We start from the raw sequence: 18,390 nt of genomic DNA, 5'->3' as shown, positions 1-18,390 counted from the left end.
TCTCTGTCTCTGTCGCTCTCTGTTTTCCTCTTTTCATTACATACATAGCAGGGATGGACACAGCGTTAGATAAACAATGTGTTCCTGAGCTCAGATAATACCTATCATGACGGCTGCCATTTCCCCCTCTTTTCCCAGACACAGACGATGTCTACTTTTTCAAACTGCTCTCATGAACACATACTTACAGAATATTAAATGCAGTTATGGCTCTGTGCACACTGTCACCCATATTTGTGTGTAAATATGAATGCTCACACACACGCACACACACACACAAACATACAGCACATGCAGCAAACAAACGCCTCTCCTGGGTCTTTCCCTGAGTATTATTTACATTAGCACAGCCAATATGAATAATGAAATAAAGACTGAGATCTCTTGTCAGAGGTGACATTTTAAAACAGTAGCATCTCCCTTAGAGGCAGTAATGGCTTCTGCTACATTTTCTTGATCCTCTTATCCACTCCCACAGAGTGGTACAAATTGCAAAATGGAAACGATTTTCGTACCTATCTTGCTAAATAAAGGTTGAATGAATAAGCACTGTCACTACTGAATGAAGCACAATTTTTATCTGGCATGTCGTTATGGAAGAATAGCCTTCTGTCTATGATATTATCATCTGCAGAGGTGTTTTTTTTCTCCCTGACAGTAGGCTTCTTTATTTCAAAGTGGTTCTGTTACTCATGTTGTAGAAGAACAGCACAAAGCACAATCATGTGTTTTGCATCCCTGACTGATGTGTAAGTGTTAGGGAAAAAAAAGAAACAAAGCACAGATTCAGCATCTTGTTCCTGTCTGTCTCCACAGGCTCTTTGGAAGTTGTGTTTGTCAGAATGTGCCGTGCCTTTGACTCGCAAAACAACACAGTCTATTTTGATGGAAAGTATGCCGGACCTGATGTGTTCAAGTCATTAGGTAAGTGGAACGGGTGTATGTGTGTGTGCACGTTTGAATGAGTCTGCATGTGTGTGTTTTTTATGCCGCTGTGTTGGTGTGTTTCTTACAGTGTCTTACTCATTTCCTCGGTGTAATAGCCAAAATTAGAGTGTGCTGTTCTGTTCTACACACTGCTGAAGGCCTGGAAGCAAACTCGGAGCACTCATCCCTGCCTCACCTGGCATTGCTGTCTCTGCAACGGTTATTTATGGTAGAATAGAGACGTTAGTGAGGCTCTGCTGCATATGGCTCCTGTAACAGTGGAATAAATAAAGCCAGACGGAGTGTCTTTAGGGAGAGCGCTATCAAAACCATCATTGATAGTCTGACATAAAACATCTCAGGCGAAAGCAAATAGCATTTGTGTTTGACTGCCATGATATTAGTAAGACTCTCCACCATGGATTTTCTCGCATTTCCAACTGCATTTTGACAGAAGTTTTTTTTTTTTTTTTAACGTCCCATAGTGGCAGTAAAAAATCTGAATTCTGTTTCGTGGTGCAAGTTTACCAGTCCTTGTAACTCCCTGTTTGCGAGTGCGTATGAGTGAGCATGTGTATCTGTCCCAGCTTCGAGAGTCCCAGTGTCCTGTGTGTTCTGTACAGAGGGGTCCGCAGCGGGGGAGGCAGAGTGATGGGCTTCCCGAGCCGCGGTGGCATCCGCCTGTCTCTTTCTATCCCCGATAATTGATTTAACTAAAAGCCTCAATAGTGACCTCATTTTGCCTTGCATAACACCACCCAACTGCCAAAAGTGACTCGTCTGGGAGGCAAAACTCAGTAAAAGCATTGCCTGTTCTGCTTAAGACGCTCCCATGTGCTGTCAGCATGCCGCTCTTTTTCATTTCTTCCCCTTCCTCTCACCTCCCTGTGTGCCTCTCTCCCAATAAAGATCAAGAGTGAATGTTGTTCTTTGGTCTTCCTCATCCTAAGCCCTCTCTCTGTGTCCTTTGCTGTGGCAGGCTGTGACGACTTGATCAGCTCCGTCTTCGAGTTTGGGAAAAACTTGTGTTCTATGCACCTGTCTGAGGATGAGATCGCCCTGTTCTCCGCCTTTGTGTTGATGTCTGCTGGTAGGTGTCACTCACAGTGCAAAGGGAAAAAAATGGTAGACACACATTCACCACAACAAGGAACGCTGTTATGCTCCTGTTTTTCCTCTATCAATTAATAACTTTTATTACTGGCACTGCGTCATTGCTTTTCACAAAAGTAATCTTCCTGCATGTGTTTGTACAGCAACAAAAAGTTGTGATAATTTACCTTTCAGACCGGTCCTGGCTCCAGGAGAAGGTGAAGGTTGAGAAACTCCAGCAGAAGATCCAACTGGCCCTCCAGCATGTGCTGCAGAAGAACCACAGAGAGGATGGTATACTCACAAAGGTACAGTGTGATGCAGCACACAAACCATCCATTATCACTTAAAGTGCCTGTCTGCTAAGCATGCTCTCCCCTTGTAGCAGTGCAATCTCCCACTGTTTAGGATCTGGATCAGGCCATCAACCATTCTTTGCACATTAGCCTAAACTAACACAAATTTCAGGGGAAGCATTCGTAATGTTACATGAAATGCCTTTTTATCAGTAGAGGAGTGGCAATTAATCAATTGTACCAGCTCCATAATATGAAGTGTCTTTCCTCGTGCCTTAGCGCTTGTCTCAATATTTACAAGTCTGTTTGCCCCTGTGTGAGAAGGAATATACTGTAGGGAGGAATGTTTTTCACTACCATTGCTCCATGTCCTTGCTTCCTTGTGAATCTAAACAGCCTGTCTCCTCTCTCTCCACAGTTGATATGCAAAGTGTCGACACTGCGAGCGCTGTGCAGTAGGCATACAGAGAAGCTTACAGCTTTCAAAGCAATATACCCAGACATTGTGCGTGCCCACTTCCCCCCCTTATACAAGGAGCTGTTCGGATCAGACTTTGAGCAGTCCATGCCCGTTGACGGGTAGCAGCCCTGCCAGGTGCCAGTGTGCCCACCGTAGGGGAATGTGGAGGAGGAATCTGAGACACTTTATTGGTGCCCTGCACAAACCAGAGCGGACAGATGGCACGCTGTTCAACTCCTTCTTTTACATCGGAGGGGAGGGCTTAGGGAGTTGATTCTCAAGGTTTACTTTACTGAATTTAGTTCTCTTTGGAAGACTTGTGGGACCCGACACCCCATGGGACATGAAGAGGAGATAGGGACAAATAATTTCTGTCTGGTTGAACTTGACCCTCTTTTGCGCATTTCTAACATGGAATTCATGATTCACTTAATTTCATTCATTCATTTTCACCAGTATTTATTGCATCACCATCATTGTGAGTTTATCTGTGCATCTGACTTGTAATTGTATAACCAATTAACGAGTCACTTTTGGAATTGAAATAGTTTTAAGATGTCTTCAATTAGAAGATAAATCCACATCAGTATGTTTCAGGTTACACTCCCAAAACAGTTTCAATATTGTCATATTTAAAGTTTTAAATAGTCTTATCCCTATCTGTCCCCAAAGTGAAATAAATAGCTGATAAATGCGCACATTTTGGTCAAGTTCAGCCGTTTTTCTCTTGTGTTCAGTTGTATCTTTTGGACGCAGTTCCTGGAATGAAAACTCACAGCGACTTTGAGGGAGGGTCTGTCGGCATGGTGATGCAATCGGCACCTCTCTATGGACAATCGTTAAAAAAAAAAAAAGAAACATAGAATTCTGGTAATTCTAATGAAAAACGCAATGATTTTAGCTGTCAAAGACTCCATCCACCATTGTTGCATAGTGAAATCATGTAAGGCCATCTGCTATTAATCCTTCTCTGGACAGGTGCCCTGGAGAAGCACAGGGCACCAACACAATGAAAAGGGTCCATTCCACCTGTTTTATAATGTACTACAGGGTATATGGTCATAAGTACTTACTATACAGAAAAAAGTAATGTTTATAGAATCTATTTTAAATAACATGTATGATATTAGTAGTTAGACCATTCTTAATTGTTGAATTGATAAGGCACTTTTATTTACACTTTTCTTTAATTTAAGACTTGTATATTTACCTAGTGATGTGTTGCATGTGCACAAGAAATACAAGTTGAACCATGGTCACAGAGGCTAGTCCTGGGAGCTGCAGATGATACTGGTCTGGAAGTGTAAGGGCTGTCTGTCAGGATTGCTGGTGTGGCTGCTGGTTGGTGAACAAAGAGGCATGGATGAGAAGACATTTTAGAGAAGCTCTGTCACCTGTTACCTCAACAACTGCCTGTCAGACACCTGTCAAAATGTAGCTCTTATACTCCTTTTAGCAAGTATGGACACATACAGTAACAGCCAACAAACCTTCTAGTGACGTTACAGTCTCGTGGGTTTCTTGATCTTTCTTATGAATACACCCGGATTGAACATCATTTGTTTAAACCTTTTTGTCTAAATAAAAATATTTGGTACACATTTTACTGTGAAAAACCTCACATATTATGTGAAGAAGGGCACAACAAAACATGAAAATCCAACATTATTGCAGCCAGAGCTTATAAATCAACATTAAATAGCCCTGAAGCCGGACTGGAAAGATCACACATGGACTGTAATCCAATTGTTCCATCTAGTGGAAGGTATAGATACAGCAAGTGAGTTAACAGCCTAAGCCTGACAAAGATGCAAGGTCTACCTAAAAGCACAAGAGCCTCTGTCAAAATGTTTTGAGCGTTTTTTGTTGTTGTTTTTGAGTGACTTTATTTGCCTTCTCACCACAGCCTCAGCCCACCAATGCCACAACAGGAGACAGAAGGAACAGTGAAGGGAAAGTGAATATTCAAAGCCTTGTCTGGTAGTAAAGCTTCTATTTTTGTAACATGTTTTGGTTAATAAAGTCATGAAAGAGAACGAGGGAGAGAAAAAGATGTCAGGTAGCACTTAACTATATTCCCGCAATAATTAGACTAGCTGTTGTTTGTATGATTAGGGGAGAAACATAAAAATGGTAGGACAAGTGCTATTTTCAGAATGCTTTGTTGTTGTGTTTCCGTTATGTTGAGTGTGTCTTTCTTGTCAGTGTGGTAGTAAAGTGGTAGAAAAAAACTCTGGATGTGCCAAACAGTAGTCGTTGCTTCCGCTTTCCAGTCTACTCGTCTATAATGTAGAATGGATTCCTAAGACATTCCAGCAATCTCTGTAGCGGCTTCTAGAAATATCTTTTAAAAAAGAGCAAAAAAAAAAGAAATGAAAAAAAAAGAAAAGTGATATCCCTTTAGAAACCCAACAAAGCATGTTAATACATCTGTCACCAACAGTAACATAGAATCCAGTTGTTTGTCTTTTGTTTTCTGTTTGCACACTATCATTCCTCTGCAGTGCAATTTGCACAAGACGTTAATGCCTTGTGCTGTCACCCCTCAGGGACGAGTTTCTTTTGCGCTTTCTGTTTTGAGAGGACATTTGTTTGTACTCATTAGGTTTAGTTTATGTTTTTTGTCAGTGATTGAAATTAATATTTGAATCTTCATCACAGAGTGGTTTCTGAATTTTCACATTATTGATGTCCTTTAGGGGCCTCCAGCCACTCAAAGACCACCACTGCGCCCCCACTGTCAAGTTCAAGAAAATGTCATTTGTAAAAACAACAAAACCCCATCACTTTTACAAACCGCAGTTTTATCAGTACACAGCATATTCCTGTCACACAAAAATCTGTTTTGGTTTCAAATGGTGTCATCAGGGTCTTAAAAAATGATAACCCTCTTTATTAGAAAAACCAAATATTCTTATGCAATACTAAATCTGTTGTGTTTGGGTTGTGGTATATGCTGTACCCAAGTAATAATCTCTGTTATGATCCAATGCTATTTGGATATGCACAAGCCCTCTACGACTAGTAAACCTCAGTCTCCCAGCAAAAGAAAACCCAGTCTGGAACACTGCTAGACAATCCAGGTTGAGAGGCCCAGTGGCCTGGCAAGAGCAGCGAAGAGGATGAGGTGTGAACGCTCAGGGAGGTAACGGGTAGACCGAAGAAGCAGCTCGCTTTCCTCTGGACAGTTGCAGAGCATTTGATTAGCTCTGTTATGAATTAATGAGGTCTTTAAAATCTCTTCAAAGCACTCAATTGATGAGAAGAGGTAGCATAGCACACTGAACGGTAGTTACAGCACTTACTGTTCAGAAAACAATAAAGAGATGGAGATTTGGCTGATTTCCTGTTATTTATTTGCAAAAAAAAAAAAAATTTGGTTTGTTTCTTGAAAATGATTCAGTTTTCTTAAGCTGTTGTAATATTGCTTGATGGTCACATAAAACAGTATTTTTTCTCAAATATGATCAGCAAAGGTCTACCACCAAAACGGTTCTCCTCTCATAAAGTGAAAATTTGTTTTTCATTTAAGTCTACATGTTTGAGTGGCATGTAATGTGTTCTACAATATAAAACAAGCAATATGCCTTGTGTTACAATTACGGGTCTCTACAGTGCAGTCATCATCCTTTTTGAATTGACTTTATTCATCCAGCTGATTCAAACTGATAAGGTTTACTCTCAGTCTAGAACAAAAAATAATAAAGCCCCATTACTCTGTTTTCATCTTCTTATGTACTGGTATTGTTGGAAGGATAGCAGAAAATGGTCATCAAACACATGAATACTTGTGTCTAACTATAAACTGCGCCTTCGCACAGGCCTGTAAAGTGATGTCCTTCTGTATATTCTCACTTGAGATATCCCAATTTACTGTAAGTAAGGGATTGATGCTACGTGTGCTATTCAATCAGTGTATAGTATTCAGTAAAATGTGCTGGTCCTTCTGTCTCTGCTCTGTTGTCTGTTTGTAAAAAGCAATAGTGTGTGTGTGTGTGTGCGCGCGATTGTGTGTGTATGTGTTTGTTCTCGCAGTGTGTGAATAAAATAAACCCCAGACAAGGCTTTAATAATTACAGAGGGAACAGGGTTATGTGGAACGAGGAGGTCTTGATTTTATTTTGGGACTTTTTTCTTTTTTTTAAAAAAAAAAGGCTTTGGAATTGCTGAGCTTGATCCATCCATAAATAGGTGTAGGTTTTTAAAAGCATGACATAATGCCTTCAACAATTCATGGGTCTGCAGGATGCTGTGAGGCAACATTGACCAGCTTCACAGTGCAAACATGCTTCGCTATCAGTTCGGACAGCACGGCAACAGCCTGAGCTGAAATGAATTGGAGTGAATTCTGGACTGTAAATTGTGAAAAATGAGTCTTCTTGACCATACAAATTGTGAAGATCAGAGTTATGTCACGCTTAAAGTTGTGCTGGAGTGTCGGTGTGTTACCCAGAATTATGAGTCAGTCATCATACTTTAACATAACTCACTTTCCAAAGCACAGCTGATAAGGATTTATGATTAAAAATACGTTTAAGAATATAGTTTAAAAAAAAATTGAAAAGCAACTTTTAGCCATAATCGAATGTCAAGCAATAATATATGTCTGTGTATTATTTTTGATTCTTTTGTGCATAATAGTCTTTGAACATCTGCATGTAAATACACCTCTTATTTATCACTTTTTTGGTTTTGTTTTATTTTTGTGTTGATTTTGTGGATGTTTTTATGTTTCATCTGTATATTTGACCAGTTCTGTTCCCAGGTGGAGAACTAAGAACTTGACATGGCCTGTATGCTGTATATCTTATTTTCTCTCTCTTTCTCTCTCCCTCATTCTCGGCTGTTTATTCACCATATTTAATGTTATTATTGATCACATGTATAAAGGTAGCTTTGTAATTTCTGTCTGTATAGGTAAGAGGAAAATACTGCTACTAAGGCCTACCCAGTGAAAATATTTATCTGTTTATCAATTACACCATATTGTACGATAACTCTGTTTCTAGTTTGCTTCCCTCCTCCTTTAGGATTAGTTTGATAGCGATAGGGTGTGCTGACATTTATTTTGTGTTGCCCTAATGTGTGGTGCTAGGTAAGTTAATTTTGTGAACAAAGTATTGATTCCTAAGCCTGGCCACCCTATTAGTCCATTCATTTCATTGCATATTAATGTATTATTGATATTAGGACTCAATAAATAATAATGATAATGAAAATGATAGTGGTAAAAATTACCCAGCCAGTACCTGTATCAGTGTGCTCGTCTTGGGATAAGGCACTTATTTCCTTCTGACTTATAGCAAAGCTAGTATCTGCTAATTAACAAGCTATTTAAGGTTGCTTTCCTGGTTTGTGGAAAAATGATAATATTCAAACTGAAACAGCAGTATTGTGTTTTTTCTTTGTCTGATTGTAAAAACCACTCACTGAGGCTATAGTTTGTCAGGTTTTAAGATACTAAATATTTACCTCTCTTGCGTCTGCATAGTTCTTCACCTGATGCAGGGAAGTGGTGCTTGGATTTTATTAAACAGAGCCTCGGTATGCTTTTGTTATTCCCCATTTTAGACTATCCTGAAAGTGGTTTCTTCAGACCAGTGGCATAAACCTCTTGCACCACATGAAGTGTTACAAATGTACATGAAAGAATTGCCATTTGAGGACAAAGTTGACCTTTTCTCTCCACTCTGTAGCAAATATCAGTGAGAATATGCTTGCAATAATATACAACGTATCACACTGAGTGCCTCTTGGTGTAACAAGATGCATACATGGTTTTGATTGTCTTTTTTTGTGGTTTTTCCAGACGTGTACTGAAGTGACAATGTATTTTGTACATGAGGATGAATTCTCACTCTCACATGCTTCAAATGTTTTTTCAGAGTCTTTCTTTTATGTGATGGTAATCATTTTCACGTGGGTTGATGCACTATGTGAAAGGGTTTCAATGTTTTGATGGTCCGTTTTTGAGTGTAATGTCACATCCCTCACCTTATTTGAGAAACACAACTGGAAAGTTTGTTTCATGTTGATCTTGAATGGTCAAATAAATGGTCGCAGAAAATATTACACAAAAGTTCACCTGCACGTTGTTTTTTGTTTTTTGCTTAGGCAAAAACTAACAGGCAATCCACTTTTCTTCATTTTCTGTTTGTTTTATATCAGCTCCTTTTTTATTTAATCGGAGAACAGAAGATTTACTAATGCATTGTATGTCAAGTATTTGTATGTGTTTGTAAAAGAGGCATACAACACATCTGGATTTCTTTAATGTTCTGTGTTCAACGCACGCTTTTACGTCGGTTGGGGTAACGTGAAGGGTGGGTGGAGCACGGGTCGATTCTTTTTTTTCCATGCAAAAGCAGTACAAATTATGGGAAAGCCGAAACTAGTGTGTGGTTGTCACAAATTTCTAAGTCACACGTTTGCTACTGATGTTAAAATGGGGACAGATGATCATGTACCTTTTTATCCAGCTCTTTTGAACTCTCTTTAGCAGGTAGTCTATTCACAAACGTAGTTTTGCTCCTTCTTGTCTGATTCTTAAATATGAAAATAAGTATTTTGATTCATTTTGTAAATACAGCTGTAAAGAAAAATAAGAAATTTAATGTTGTCTTTTAAATACTTTTCATTCTAATATGAATGTTGTTATATTGTACTTAGAAACTGTACCTTTAATATTACCTTTATTAAAAGTGCATTGGACACATCGATTTTAGATGTGCTTTATGTGCTGTTATCCCATAATAAAATTTACCGCTTGTAATGGGCTTTATTTCCTGACTCTTTATCTGTCTCTGTTGTCTGTTCCCTCCCAGCTCACTCTCTTTTAACAAAATTAGCTTGTTTTTGATTCCCAATTTTTTTTTCTGGCCTAACCATCCTAATTAGTGTTTTAATATTGAATCAGAGTTGGTAGCCTCACTCCACTGGAAACTGTTCTCCAAATTATGTAATTCAATTCAACTGGCAATAAAAATCTGAGCAAAGTTAGACTTTGTTGAAGAAAACAAAATAGTCCAACACACTATAACAGCATATAAACACTCCTGGCCATATAGCTACACAGTAAGATAAATATTAAGCCATATGAAAATGCAGTTGTGATCACGGCATATATCAAATATCAATTCAGTACATTAATAACATATAATTTCACCTGTCCAAGAAACAATTTTTGGGCATTTATTGGTTGTAAAGTGTGCTTTTGAAATAACCTGAAAGGATTAAAAAGGTGCTGCAATGAGGTTCTTGGAAGATAGACATGTCTGGCGAAGATCTATAAATGATATATTACATGCACCGACTCAGACTAGGTCTGGTTTATAATGAACAAGGTCATGAACGGGATCACTTTGGGTGCACACTATAAATAATTTGCACTGTGACACTGATTGAATCCAGTAGTTGGCCGTCATGTGACGCTGGCAGATTCCAGCCGCCATAAAACCAACAGAAGAAGAAGAACAAACATTACCGCTAGCAGGCTAATGCTAACGTTGTGTTAACTAACGAGTAGCTTTAATGCTGTCTGTCCTGTGGTGACAACAATGGAGCTAGTGTGGTATGTAGTATGGTCGTTGTATTTTGTGCAGAATGTCACAGTGGTAGATTTTAGTGGCGATTTAATTGTCTAACCCTACTTTAACTTTGGGCTAGCTCATGTTAGCTACAACGCTAGTTAGTGTACCACCACCGACCAAATGTGAGCAACAGACGTGCGCTTAACCTGGCAGTCATTACCGCTGTGTAATTAATGGTTTTGTAGTTATTCGTAAGCTGTTATTAATAGTTAAAACACAAGTCTGAACCGCGCTGCTAACTGGAGCTAGCAGACAGTGAAGCCACCTTAATAAGACTGGAAGTAAACAAGAAGTTATAGTAAACACCGAGCTTTTTTTTTTAGTCCTACAAAATCTGTGGCGTTGTTTTTGAACAGTGTTCCTACTTCAGCTAACGCTGTCTAACGTTAACGTACAAATATCCAGACTAACTAAACAATAAGGTTAGAGTTTAACGACGTTACGATAACGGTAGCTTTTATTTTGAAGGTTGAAACCGGAAGTTGTGTGTTTCGGTTCCCTGACTTGAAGCTGTGTAACAACAGACACGTGGTTGTGTGAGCCTGCTTAACTCCACTATCACAACAGTATGACAGCGTTTTAATGAGGCATCCTGTCTAGCTGTGGGCTAGATTTGATTGTTACATAACATAAAATACAACACAAAAAGCACAAAAAATGTTATATATATATATATATATAGTAATAATATCATTATAATATATATTATATATAATATATATATATATAAAAAATACTTTGCTATTTGAAACTATTTAGGAACAAACGACATGCATGGCACATTTTAAAATTGTAGCAAGGTGTCACAACTGGGTTGCCAGGTTGAGGACTGGACCTACAGTTCAATACCTTCTCCCCTCTCTGGATCACCATCAAAGGCATGAAACATTATTAATGTTACACAGAAGATCACAATCCAGTTTAGTTTACCTGATTAATGTTTATATCATATTGTTTGTTTTTGTAGTTGAGTTATTTATTAAAATAATGCTGTAATAATTATTACTTTAAAATGAACACATCAGTAAAGGTGAGCGTTATGTGTTGATGAAAGCCAACCACATTAAACGTCTGTTGTATTAATGTTTACAGAGCAATACGGGCAAAAGGGATTAACAAGATATTGTAATGAAACTGAGTTGTTATTAATCGTTGAGACAAACACAAGTTACAGTAGTGATAAGTGAAAACTTTCAATCACTGTATATAGTTTATGATTAATGATACTAGCAGTACTAGCACTGAGATCAGTAATAATAATTATTAAGCAATAATAAAATATAGTAATTAAAGATTTCAGTACTAGCTGTGATAACAACCTTACTGTAAAAGAATTAATAGAATACAGATATAACTGAATATTCATAACTATAACCGAACATAAAGGATTATAAAGTAACAGTGGGCACTGTTTGAGGCTCTAACTCCAGTGGAAATTGCTGCTCATCAGTCCGTCTGGAACGGTGGCTCTGTTGATGATAATTGGAGAAAAACTTTAGTTACTGTGGTGTGGACTAGTTCTTCAGCAAATAGTGATGGAGGAAAGAACTCATAGTTTCTATCTGTGCGTTTTGTGCAACAAACAGGTTAATATGGCCTGAAAGAATCAAACTCACGGTTTGCTTCCATCAGGCTTCGTCGGTCCTTATGGTAGTTGTAGTCTAGTGCTGTGAGCAGGGTTCTGGCCTCAGAGGCTCGTAGGCTGAATGCAGAAAGCTTACTGGCATACATTAGTGTGTGATTGTGGACAGACTCCAGGTCAGCTGCAGATCTGTAAAAAATAAATAAATTCAAGGGCCAAGATTTTGTAATTTTATTTATTAAGTTAAGTTATTCTCCCAAAAAACAAAACATAATACAGACAAAGAATTGGACATTAAAGTTTCTAAAAATATCATGAAATGATCTGCCCAAAATGAATCAAAATTGCTTCCTGCAGTTATTGTGTTCACTATTTGGGTTCATCCTACAGTTTATCGGTTTTTCTGTACTGTTATTGTTATTCATTCAATATAATATTAAATATCCATAAAATATGAATCTGTTTACTCAATGATAGAAAAGTGCTTCCTTGAGGAGAAAGATTGTGAATCACTGTCCTACGTGGTGGGGAATTAGCACCAGCTGAATATTAGTAAAATGAAATAATAAGACACAAATTAATGATTTACTATTAATGGTTGGTTAATTTGAACATTTATCTGTCAGTGGCTGGCCGATGTTTAAAATTTGCAATTTAAAAAGTTAATTTCCCACCCTGGTACCTACCTATCAACACTCCCATCTTGCATGGCAAAATAAATGCAAATCTGCCCCAGGACAAATAAAGGACAGTGCAGACACAGTTATGAATATATGGGTACAAGACATGTCCTCTAATAACCATATGTTTTCTTTTTTTAATTAAAGGGAGGACCCTCCAGTCCCTGAGGCTCCTTTCTTTACCAGAGAGCTCTATGACAAATATTCCCTTGCTCCTAATATCAGAGAACTGTGGGCCTTTCTCCAAAGGTATGTCAATAAATTAACATATTAAGAAATACATCAGTTTTGGGGCATTTTTACTGTGTTTTTAAAGGGTAACTAGAGAGTGTTTATTTGACTTCTTTGAGTTCTTTTGCCCTCATTTTTTCCCTTCCCGAAGTCCTGTAGAGAATGCCAACATAAAACAGGAGGGTGATACTGGGGCTGTACAAGCCTCTTGCGCTCCCTCCACAGAAGAAGCCGCAGAGTTTAAAGACAGCAGTTGCATCAGTAAGGAAGAGTCCCGCAGGGACAGCTGTGATAGTGATGATCCATGTGCAGACAATGTTGCAGGAGGCGCACAAGAATCTAAGGATACCAAAAAATCAAGAAAGAAGCTCAAGCAAGTTGAGAAAGAGGCAGATGCTCCTTATCCTGAACCCAGACTGCCCTTCCCCTGTATGTCAAGCCTGTCCTGCAAAGAGCAGAAGACATATCTTGACATGTTGATGAGTAAGAAAAAAAAGGATCTTCCACAGGTACTAACATTCTCTCCTTGATGGTATTTTAATTCTCCTTGTGTTGCTTCTTCAAATAATCTGCTCTCATATTTTAGAGATTAAAGGAGCAAGTTAACAATGAAGTGATGCAGTTCATGCGGTACCTGCAAGATGTGGCCAAAATATGTGCTGACGACTACAACTTCATATCACCAGGAGCTATGCAATATTCAGAGGTACTGGTACTACCAGAATTTGCACTCGTCATCAGCTCTGTGAGATTGTGTGTTTATAAGTATTACACACAGAGCCCTGGTTTGTTTTTCAGGATTTCTTCAGGGCCTGTTTGGAGTGTATTAAGACAATTCCTCAGGTTTACCAGATCCATGAGATGACTAGTTTGACAGGGGGCACATTCAACCCAGGTCTGAAGCTGACCTTTGAAAAACAGCTGCTAATCATGGTAATGTACCTTTGAAATGCTACTATCACACAAGAGCTTGTTCCAGTACCAGATGTGTAGGATTATCACTTCATATATTTAGGTTGTTCATGAATGCCATTGTCCACTTTTCTGTTCAACCTTTCAAATTGAAGAGTTAATTGCAGAATCAGCCATTTGGTGTTGATTCACTTCCTCTATTTCCATATTTGTATCCTTTATTTCTCCAGGGCAATGTGGATATTACAGACCACAAGATAGTGCCTGCTGACGCACAGCTTGCATCGGATTATCAGAGTGTTTCATCAGAGAATCCTCCGGCTAAAAAAGCTAAGGACATGCATGCTGTAAGCAATTGTCTCACTTTTTTAATTATTCCAATAAAGTAAGTCACAAAGATCTTTTACTGCCAGAATAGGATTCATGACCGCAGGTCTATTGTGACTCCATTTCAGCTCTTGCAGTTTTCACAAAAGACACCAGAGGGTGTTCATGTGTAGCTCAGCAAAACCAGTGCTAATTGTGTTTTTGAAAAATGGCAGGTCACACACTGTACTGTCCACTAAATCCAATTTATTGTAGAAAGTTATGTACAGTAGATGTTCTTGTAGTGTGACCCTGTCTTATTTTTCTCCGCAGCCAGTCAGCTGTGACAGTAATGCAGAGAGCCTGTGTGCTCGTTACGAGCCTCACGTGTGTCTGACTCGAGATGCCCTGGTCAGGCTGCTGGACAACCATGGTCCTGACTTTGGAGAGCAATGGGAACTGCCTGTCTGTGTCAAATTAAACCCAGGAAAAGGTACAGCATTTTAATTTAGCCACACTGGCTGTTATGGTGGACGTTTGATTAGGGCCAATTTAGGCATTGCTTCCAAATCATGGCAAACATGTCCCCAAATAATCATCCTATTTTATCCTGTCAAAGCCAGATATTAAAATCAATATTTGTGTTCTGAATAATAAACATACAGTAACCTATATCTTGGCAACAAAAAACTACAAAACCTATGTTTGAATGCACCAAAGTTAGATAATGACCCCGGAGATTTACCTCGCTTCATTAATGTCAAAGAATATTATGTATAGTAGTTTGTAAAAACAGAAGAATACACTAGGAGTTGCTAAATACAAATGATATAAGAAAGGGCTATTTCTAAAATTGAAATAATAGTGTGTAATGGCCTCATGGGGCCACTGTTTCTCACTTCTTAATTACAGGCAGCAGTCAGAAGAGGACTGTATACATAGACTCACCACTTCTGAAGACTGAAATGACAGTGAGAGAGAGGAGTCATATCTATCATGAGGAAAGTTTGAAGCTTTCCATCATCAAGAATGGGAGTAAAAATGTGTTCCATGTAATGACAGAGCTTCCAGTGAATGAGGAGCAACTCTCACCGGTATGTTGACGCACATGTGGTCCTATACATGGCATCATGTACACGGTCTTAATTTGTCAGAACAATGATTCTTTGTTTTCTGTTTCTAATTCAGGAGAGCTCAAAGAGAAATTTAGTTTCTTTTGAAAACAACGGTCTGGACTTTGAGGTGGACCTCACTGACCTGGAGACATTCGGAGAGATGACACCCCTTAAAACCGCCAAGATGCAGAATGAGCAGGATGTATGTGTTAAAAGTAAAAAAGCTAAAAGTGCCCCGCCTTTAGATAAGAATAAAAGGTCCAGTGAGCATCTTGGAAACAGCAGCAGTTCACAAAAGGGGAAGAACCTCTCATTGACAGATATGGATGATCCCATAACAAATGAGACAACTCAGCCAGCTGTGAGTGAGACCACTGAACCAGAAACTGAACAAAGGAGACTGGACTCTGCTCAGGAAAGTGACAAAGACCTAGCTTTTATAGGAGACTCGGATGATGAGAAGTTGGTCATTGATGACTCTGTGTCTATACCTACAACACCGGCAAAACAAACTACGCTTCAAAACACACCATGTTCTGTAGACCCGCTGATGACTCCTGTCTCTGAGTCTATACCTGTAAGTTCAGAGTCATCTTCCCCTGAAAAAGTTTCAAGGCAGAGGCGACAATCCAAAAGACTAAAGGTACCTGGAGACCAGCTGAGTGAGATTCTGCGTATGCAGACAGCCATGTTCTCTGCCAATGACACAGCCAAATGCTCCATCATATCCCAGGGGACAAACTCACCCACCAAATGTGTGGGACCCTCAGTTCACTCCCATTCAGTGTCTCTGGTTAAGCCCTGTGTGTCCTCATATTTAGAGAGAAACCAGAATGGAGAGAACTGCGCTGCTCCTCACGGATCTGCACCAGTGTGCAACATTGCTTCTACAGAGCACAAAAGTTAGTTTCAATTTGATTTCTATTCTGTGGATTTGTGTCTGTGTGCTTAATTAACATACAGTATGTTATTTAACGTACTGTAACGTACCCTCGACACAGAAATACTGTCAGAAGTCCTGCAGGCTGGTGCGGAAGATGAGCAAGATTACAAGGCTCCAGAGAAAGGCAACCTGCTCTACAAACTCTACAGCCTGCAAGACTTGCTGCTCATGGTGCGCAGCTCTGTCTCCCTGACCCATACCAGAAAAGTAGGCGGCAGTGAAAACCAGGTATACATGTTAGTTTATACACATCCTCCAGAATTTCAGTTTCATTTCACATATTAAGTATAAATTGAGTATATGCAACAGTCCTACTTCTGTCTTTTTTTTTCCTGCCCCAATAGTCTGTGCCAGTACATGTCTTGCCCAAGCTGGAGTATCAGTTGAGTTATGGTGTTGAGTGTCTAAGCAGCAGTGAGGCTTGCCAGCTGTGGACTGAGACATTGCTGCACTCCAGCACTGTATCCTACACAGGTAAAACTTTTATAACTTTTCCCTGCAACCCCACTGTTTCTAAATTCAGTGAAAATCAAGACAGAAATGTTCCCAAATTTCTCTCAGCCCTTGTGTAATATGGAGTATCCCTTCAGTCTTTAATTTTTAGTATTTAAAGTAACATTTATGCGGATAAAACCGGAGACGTTTCTCTTTTCATTTCCTCACAGGGTTTAGTAGAGTCCACATTGCAGATCCTCCCACAAACCAATGGAATAGTCTTTAGATGACTCACCATCCTGCTGTGACTGTGTAGTGATTGAGTTTACTTTGTTGCCATAACTACAGCCACACTTGATTGTGGGGAATTACAAAGAATGCAGTGTGCAGAGCTCAGCTAAATGTTGTTTTGAAGCTTAGTTCAATTCCCCTAATGCATATTGTCGACTTAAGTGTGCTACTTACCTGTAGCTCAAGATTCAGGGAAAGACTGCATACTTTTTCTGTATTAGGTTCATTGATTTGTTGACTTGTATAGGTGTTGGCTGGGAATGTACGTCATTATCTACCCAGCATAAGGAATTCTTTTCTGTCTATCGTTGACCTCTAAATTGTACCCCCTTCTAGTCTGTTAGCATAGTTGATGTACTGAGTAGGATCTTCAGCATTACTGTAACTCCAACAAGCTTCTATACTGGTTTCATATAATCAGCTTCACTGCTATAAATAGTTTTGCCAAACAGTGGATATAACCCTGTATTAAGCATCTGAGACACTATATTTAGTTTCAGTCAAAAAAAATTGTGAAAATGTCTTACATTACATGAATGGCCAGTAAGACAACAGTGATAACATTCAAGCTTTAACAAAACTATATGGAAAATCTTACATTATTAATGGCAACAGCCACAGCTGATAACAGACTTCCTTCTTTGTTTAGTGCTTTGTAGTTCATCATGTGGTTTGTCATGTGGCATTCCCCAACTGTGTATTTATGGCTGTGGTTGCAGGCTCTGAAACAGCCCATAATTGAAGGAAGGCCCAGTTGAAATAAGCAGGCATTACAAGCTGGAGTGGGAGGCAGAAAAAGGAGACAGGACCAACAAGCATTTCTTACCGCCCACTCAAGCTTGTAACAACGCTGGCAAATCATCACAGACTAATTACTTTGTAAGCACTAGGAATGGCATTGATGATGAAGTGAAGCTCTTGATGTGCACGCTCATTAGCTCTTGTTCTTTTCTCAGTGTATCTCTCGCTCTCCCTTTTCTGTCTCTGTAGCTCACATCAATGCACACACATCAAAAGTAGCTCTGCTGAGAAAGCTGCCTGACGACTGGAAACAGAACATCTCCTGTGGGTTCAAGTGAGTGTCGTTACAACAGATATGTGCAGATGATTAGGATTAACCCAATCTCCCCTGTATGATTATGTTGCTTAAGAGGCTGTCATGTAGAGATTGAATCATTTTATCATTAATCCAAGCCTTGTCATCAATGGTAGTTATTGTCACCTCTGGTTTTGTCATCAGAATTAGTGTTGAAATTTAGATCCCTACGAAAGAACACAAGCTGTAACTTGGTGATGTCTCTTTTCCATACACAGGCCATCCAAGTCACTAAATATACTGCACCACCTAGTGAAAAAACTCACTGGGTAAGTTGTTAAAGATATTCATTGTCTGCGTTCTGTTTGGAGATTATTAGTGTTGAGCTCTTGGCAGGATCTGATCCCCTCATTCTGAAAATGTATTGTATGTATGAGAGAATGTTAGTCTGGGCTGGCTTTACATCTTTTGATTTAATGCAACAGTTTTGTGTGT

The 18,390-nt window shown here is 39.2% G+C and overlaps 2 protein-coding genes across 2 annotated transcripts in view; both read left to right on the top strand.

Annotated features, from left to right (window-relative positions):
- Positions 1 to 9,548, top strand: part of roraa (RAR-related orphan receptor A, paralog a) — a gene marked incomplete in the record, with an annotated part of 190,739 nt that extends 181,191 nt beyond the window's left edge. Inside the window, 4 exon segments of the mRNA XM_035664641.1 lie at positions 817 to 924; positions 1,907 to 2,017; positions 2,215 to 2,327; positions 2,734 to 9,548. Coding sequence (XP_035520534.1) covers positions 817 to 924; positions 1,907 to 2,017; positions 2,215 to 2,327; positions 2,734 to 2,898 — 497 coding nt within the window.
- A 679-nt stretch (positions 9,549 to 10,227) lies between these two features.
- ice2 (interactor of little elongator complex ELL subunit 2) overlaps positions 10,228 to 18,390 on the top strand; it is a 10,308-nt gene continuing 2,145 nt past the window's right edge. Inside the window, exons 1-13 of the mRNA XM_035665771.1 lie at positions 10,228 to 10,345; positions 12,774 to 12,875; positions 13,009 to 13,366; positions 13,444 to 13,563; positions 13,656 to 13,790; positions 14,000 to 14,116; positions 14,409 to 14,568; positions 14,988 to 15,169; positions 15,264 to 16,092; positions 16,192 to 16,361; positions 16,478 to 16,607; positions 17,850 to 17,934; positions 18,174 to 18,224. Coding sequence (XP_035521664.1) covers positions 10,332 to 10,345; positions 12,774 to 12,875; positions 13,009 to 13,366; positions 13,444 to 13,563; positions 13,656 to 13,790; positions 14,000 to 14,116; positions 14,409 to 14,568; positions 14,988 to 15,169; positions 15,264 to 16,092; positions 16,192 to 16,361; positions 16,478 to 16,607; positions 17,850 to 17,934; positions 18,174 to 18,224 — 2,453 coding nt within the window. The 5' untranslated portion in view covers positions 10,228 to 10,331. The remainder of the gene's footprint in view (positions 10,346 to 12,773; positions 12,876 to 13,008; positions 13,367 to 13,443; positions 13,564 to 13,655; positions 13,791 to 13,999; positions 14,117 to 14,408; positions 14,569 to 14,987; positions 15,170 to 15,263; positions 16,093 to 16,191; positions 16,362 to 16,477; positions 16,608 to 17,849; positions 17,935 to 18,173; positions 18,225 to 18,390) is intronic.

This window comes from Morone saxatilis, unplaced genomic scaffold (assembly GCF_004916995.1).
Source record: "Morone saxatilis isolate NCDOM2014 unplaced genomic scaffold, NCSU_SB_2.0 Contig2, whole genome shotgun sequence".
In the NCBI taxonomy this organism is placed as follows: Eukaryota; Metazoa; Chordata; class Actinopteri; family Moronidae; genus Morone; species Morone saxatilis.
Note: the sequence above shows the minus strand (reverse complement) of the source record. Positions and strands in the feature narration are given on the sequence as shown.